The 6,000-nt window shown below is 34.0% G+C and overlaps 1 protein-coding gene across 6 annotated transcripts in view; it reads left to right on the forward strand.

Annotated features, from left to right (window-relative positions):
- TBC1D15 (TBC1 domain family member 15) overlaps positions 1-5,408 on the forward strand; it is an 82,478-nt gene extending 77,070 nt beyond the window's left edge. For all 6 annotated transcript variants that reach the window (XM_009181208.3, XM_009181211.3, XM_009181210.3 and 3 more), the window contains 3 exons: positions 1,807-1,923; positions 2,434-2,520; positions 4,071-5,408. In XM_009181208.3, coding sequence (XP_009179472.1) covers positions 1,807-1,923; positions 2,434-2,520; positions 4,071-4,292 — 426 coding nt within the window. In that variant the 3' untranslated portion in view covers positions 4,293-5,408. The remainder of the gene's footprint in view (positions 1-1,806; positions 1,924-2,433; positions 2,521-4,070) is intronic.
- The last annotated feature ends 592 nt before the right edge of the window (positions 5,409-6,000 follow it).

Consider the following 6,000-nt stretch of genomic DNA (forward strand, 5'->3'; position numbering starts at 1 on the left):
ATTTTTTACCCAAGGCAACTCTTTATTTTTTCAACTTTTAGGTTCAGGGAGTAGATGTGCAGATTTGTTACATAGGTAAATTGCATGTTGCTGAGGTTTAGTGTGTGAATGATTCCATCACCCAGGTAGTGAGCATAGTACCCAATAGGTAATTTTACATCCCATGTTTCCCTTATACCATCCCCCCATGTGTAATCACTATTGTTTATTTTTCCAGGGCAACCTTTAATGAAAAACCAAATCATTTCACATTTTCTTAAGTATTTGTTAATAATAAATCAGTGTGCTTTTTTTTTTTTTTTTTTTTTTTTAAGAGAAGGGGTCTTGCTATGACTGATCTTGAATTCCTGGACTCAAATAATCCTCTTGCCTTCAGCCTTATAAGTAGCTGGGACTACAGGTGTATGCCACTGTGTCCAGCCTGGTGTGCTTTTTAATAGAATGCTGGTATAATGATTGGTCATACCTTAGGATAACAGAAATTCTTCCAAGGAAAGAATTGGGAGATAATCCATTTTGATAGTAAATACAACTTTATACAGTGGAACTCTAGTGGTCTCTGAGGTTTTTATAGCTGGAAATGGATTCCTATACTATTGATGGCTGTACTACCATTAGACAAGGCATTGTGCTGGTTACAAGTTAAAAGTGGATTGCTTTGTGCTCACTTCCTCTGTTCTGAAATTAGGAGTAAAACCCACATGCTCTGTATCTGGAATCATACTTAAATGTTTATCAGTTTTGTTAAATTAGTATCTTAATTTGGGAGTTAAAAATGGGTTAATTCATTTATGTCTAGTGTTCCATTATTGGAACGCTAAGCATATGGGAGTTGTTTATATCCTGCTGCTCAAGATCATCACCAAGTTCTGATTGAAAAATTGAAAAAATTGCAACTTCAGGCATAAATGGGTTTTAAAGGATGAATTAAGAATATTATTACCACATAGCTAGAATAACTCCTCAATCTGTGTTTACTAAATAAATTCAAACTTTTAATGAAACTTTGAAGTTAATTGCATTATAATTAAACTTTCAACAATTGGGTTTAGTTTGAAAATTATTCAACTGGATTTACTCCTTTTGAAAGAAGTAAACACATTTCAGGTATGCTCTAATGGTATGGTTTGTGTGGATGTTTTTATGTTTCCAGAAAAGATGTTATTAGGTACATGAAGCAGGGGGAAATTAAGACCCTAAATTCAAGGATATTATCTGTATTTAGGAACAGCTGAGCTATTGATGAAGCATTTTATATGTTTGGTTATAAATTTGGGGCAGTTAATTCAGTTATTGTCACAATCAGGGATAAAATGTGATACAAGGGTTTTACGTATTTAGAATGGAGAGCTACCTTTGGGTGTTTCTGATTCCATGTACTATGTAACTGAACCTTTTTTATTTCCAGGACTTAGCTTTAGTCTTTTTTTCAGATCACAGTGAGAAACTGATACTTTGGAAAAATATTGAAAATACATCTAACCCTTACACGTTAACCTTGTGGCTGTAGGTCCTGCATTAATAACATTTATCATACTGGTTAAGCTCAGTAATTTACTTAATATAGTTATCTTAACCGCATTTAGAGTATATCATATTCATATAATATTAAACTTGATGATAGTTACTTTGTAGGTGAAGGTAAGACTCTCGTTCCCCTCATTTCCTAGCTAGAAAAACCTTGGGCTACCCTAAACAGGCAACATCTACTTTGCATAGAAGTCATTCAGTGTTCAGAATTCTATCTGTGAGGAAAATGTTTTAGAATTGATACAGTTTGCAAAATAGTTCTTCTGCCTTCTATAGGTAATGTGGACCGAACTACCATGTAAAAATTTCCATCTTCTTCTCTGTTGTGCCATTCTGGAATCAGAAAAGCAGCAAATAATGGAAAAGCATTATGGCTTCAATGAAATACTTAAGGTAGTTATTTCTTTAATTCAGATTTTAGTGTTCTGGTTCTTCTATTTGGTGGTCCTGATATACAGAACATTTCCTTGGAACATTATTAAATCTCTTGAATAACTTAAATTGTGTCAGTAACAATGCTAGGAATGACTATCTGAGAATGACAGTTCCAATACACATTGGCCAGTTATTTTTACCTGGCTAATTAGGAAGAAAAGGAAATTCAACAAATGCTCTTTTATGTAGTTTAGTTTTTCAAAAATTAATTGTCTTTTGATTAAAACTTTGAGATGTCAGACTTGGGAGAGCTGCTGGATTTAATGTTCCTTATATAAGACTATTAGCTAGTCTTTAGCTTTAAAACTTGGAATAACCTAAAGAAAGATACATGGAATTTCCTATGTATTTGTAGTATATGAATGTTTTTGTTTTAAGGATTTTGTCTGCAGTGAAATATAACTGGTAATCAGTTGTTTGTAGTGTATTCACTTTTGATTATCATTTTATTTTGTTGATACTTTTTAGCATATCAATGAATTGTCCATGAAAATTGATGTGGAAGATATACTATGCAAGGCAGAAGCAATTTCTCTACAGATGGTAAAATGCAAGGTATACAGTGTTTCAAGTAATTGCAAGATTTGTTTGTTTTTGGTGGGTTGAGATCAAGAAAGATTTTTCTTCTTGGAAATAAAATAGCAATTTTAGTAAGTTGAGGGCAGACAAAGTATTGACTGGCTTATTGTTTGCTGTTCTAGATTTACAGCACTTAATTGAAAACAGTTGACTAATTATGGCAGATAGGAAACAGCTAATAATAAGGCAAAATGATAAAAGTAATGAAAATATTTCTATAACAATTTAAGAGGCTGTAAAATTTCAGCAATGATATATTACCCAGTTGAGCTCGTGAATACAGAATAGGTTCTCATATTAAATATGCAGAATCTCTAAATAAAAATGAATGCTAATCAAAAATAATTAAATCAGTATTATTTAGCCTGTGTCACTCACTTATATTAGTCAAGTTATTAATTATTTAAAAACAAGGCAAATTTGATATATTATCTGAATTTGAACCAAAGCAGTGTACTTTTGGTGTGTTTTGGCTTTTTCTTTTTTTATTAAGAGAAAGGGCCTTGCTAAGTTACCCAAGCTGGCCTTGAACTCCTGGGCTCAAGTGATCCTCCTGCCTTAGTTTCCTGAGTAGCTAGGATTACCGGTACATGCCCACCTCATGACTTTGTTTTTTTTTTTTTTTTTTTTTTTGAGACGGAGTCTCATTCTGTTGCCCAGGCTGGAATGCAGTGGCGTGACCTCGGCTCACTGCAGCCTTCTCCTCCTGAGTTCAATCAATTCTCCTGCCTCAGCTTCCTGAGTAGCTAGAATTACAGGCGCCCACTACCATGCCTGGCTAATTTTTGTATTTTTAGTAGAGACGAGGTTTCACCATGTTGGCCAGGTTGGTCCCGAATTCCTGACTTCAGGTGATCCACCCACCTCGACCTCACAAAGTGCTGGGATTACAGGCGTGAGCCATCACGCCCGACGATGACTTTGCATTTTTTTTTTTTTTTTTTAAATACTTTAAGTTCTAGGGTACATGTGTACAACATGCAGGTTTGTTACATAGGTATACATGTGCCACGTTGGTTTGCTGCACACATTATGACTTTGCATTTTTATGAAAATTCTTGCTTAGTCCTTGTATCATTTGTTCATGGATCCAAACTGTTACTTGGTTCAGTTCTACAAACATTTATTTGATACCTGTTCTCTTCCAAAGCATGTCAATGAGATACTTCTTGCCTTTGAAGAACTTTGTTTACTGAAAGAGACAGATGGTCTAAAGTAAGATATTATTACAAAAAGTAGAAAGAGATAAATGCCAAATATTAGGACATGCTATGTTTGTGGGAATGTGGAGGTGGGATGGAGAGTGACTAATTTGGAAGATACCCAAGAACCACTTAGGGAAAGAAAGGTGGTTAGCATTTCATTTGGAGCTGAGAAAAAAGTTGTGAGAAGGGTACATGACATTCACATTGTTAGGACAAATGCTCAGATTCTGGAATCAATGTAGTCTTAAACAGAAGTGTTACTTTTTGGTTATTTTTCCTCTGTAGTGAAATATGGTTTTGAGTTTGATTTTTCATATCCAGGAATTGCCACAAGCGGTCTGTGAGATTCTTGGGCTTCAAGATAGTGAAGTTACAACACCAGATTCAGACATTGGTGAAGACGAAAATGTTGTCATGACTCCTCGTCCTACATCTGCGTTTCAAAGTAATGCCTTGCCTACACTCTCTGCCAGTGGAGCCAGAGATGACAGTCCAACACAGATACCAGTGTCCTCAGATGTCTGCAGATTAACACCTGCATGATCACTATTCTTGCTTTTTTGGGAAGAGACACTTTGTTGCAACTCTTTTTCAAGTACTTGAAAGTTGAAAATTTAAAATCTTGGTATTGATCATGCTTTAAGGTTTATGTAAAGAAAGTGTACTGATGTTCTTACATTAAAGCTTTACAAAGATTTAAACTAATTATTTTTGTAGTTACTTCTACCAAATAGCCTTTCCTTTTCGATAACATTCCTGAGTATTTTTATAGCCAAGTACATTTTATTTTCTTGCTGATGAACTGGAATTGGATAAATATCGCAAGTGGATGAGTTGGAAATTATGCACTTTGAAAAACATTCGCTTTGTTTACTCTAAGTTTATTGGGTTTGGGATTTGATTAAATTAAATGTGGAGGCTTTCTATAGCATTCTAAGCTGAGACGTAGATTGTTACTCAGTAATGAAATAAAAAATAAAAATAAAAGGATTTTTTTCTCTATTGTTTACAACAATACTCAGCTTAAATATTTATGCTGGTCGAATGTGATTTAAATTGGACATTTTCATCAATGCAGTCTAATGTGTAGATAAATAATTATTTCAACCATAATAAGTGGATTGGCAGTGTATTTTTTACATTGAACTTTTCTTCACTTGTATATAAAGATTATATATAAGTACTTATTTATGAGTATAAGAAAGGTTAGGCATATTTTCATTAACTGAATAAACTTGATTTATATAACCTGGTTTATCAAAATTTAACATGGCTTCAATATGAGATCTTTTTCAAAACTATTTTCTTAAACATTTATTTCATGAGATTATGTTCAACCCTGTACCTGGTATAATTTTAAAATTAATTGCTTGTAACCTCACTTTACTAATAATGTTTATTATCTTTCCTAATAATGCATTAACTGATTAATCAGATATTTAAATTTTTATAAAGTACTCTTTGCAAAAAGCTTATTTGAAAACTTTCTAGATGCTCTCATGAGTCTCAAAATAATAATTTTTGTATGTGCACAAAGCTGTTGTTTTTACCATGCAGTACTGCATGATTTTAAGTTATGTGGAATTAACATAACTTACTTTGGTTTAATTGTAAGTTGTTAACTCCTGTATATATCATTAAAATAAATTTGAAGTTGAAGTAGTGTTTTTAGTTAAATTATACTTAGAAATAGTCTGCTATTTTTTTTTTTTTTTTTTTGAGACAGTCTTGCTCTGTTGCCCAGGCTGGAGTGCAGTGGCACAATCCCGGCTCTCTGCAGCCTCCACCTTCTGGGTTCAAGCGATTCTCGTGCCTCAGCCTCCCGAGGAGCTGGGACTACAGGCTTGTGCCATCGCGCCCAACTTATTTCTGTATTTTGAGTAGAGACGGGGTTTCGCCATGTTGGCCAGCCTGGTCTCGAACTCCTGACCTCAAGTGATCCACTTGTCTCAGCCTCCCAAAGTGCTGAGATTACAGGTGTGAGCCACTGTGCCCGGCTAATTCTTTAATAGAAGAAAAAACATCCAAGATGGACCTCAGTTCATCTCATTTTTATGTGATTAAAATGATCATCTGAATAAGTTATGGAAATGAAAAACATCCCTTTTAAAACAAAAAAAAATTTCATTAGCATGGAAATGGGCACAGTGTTGCCTTGAAGGATATAGTTATTTGACTCTGTAAAGCAACTTACTGCAAGTGATGCTAATAGTGTAAAGAAAAAAATTGTGCAGTTCTTTTTTTTTTTTTT

Source organism: Papio anubis, chromosome 9 (assembly GCF_008728515.1).
Source record: "Papio anubis isolate 15944 chromosome 9, Panubis1.0, whole genome shotgun sequence".
Lineage (NCBI taxonomy): Eukaryota > Metazoa > Chordata > Mammalia > Primates > Cercopithecidae > Papio > Papio anubis.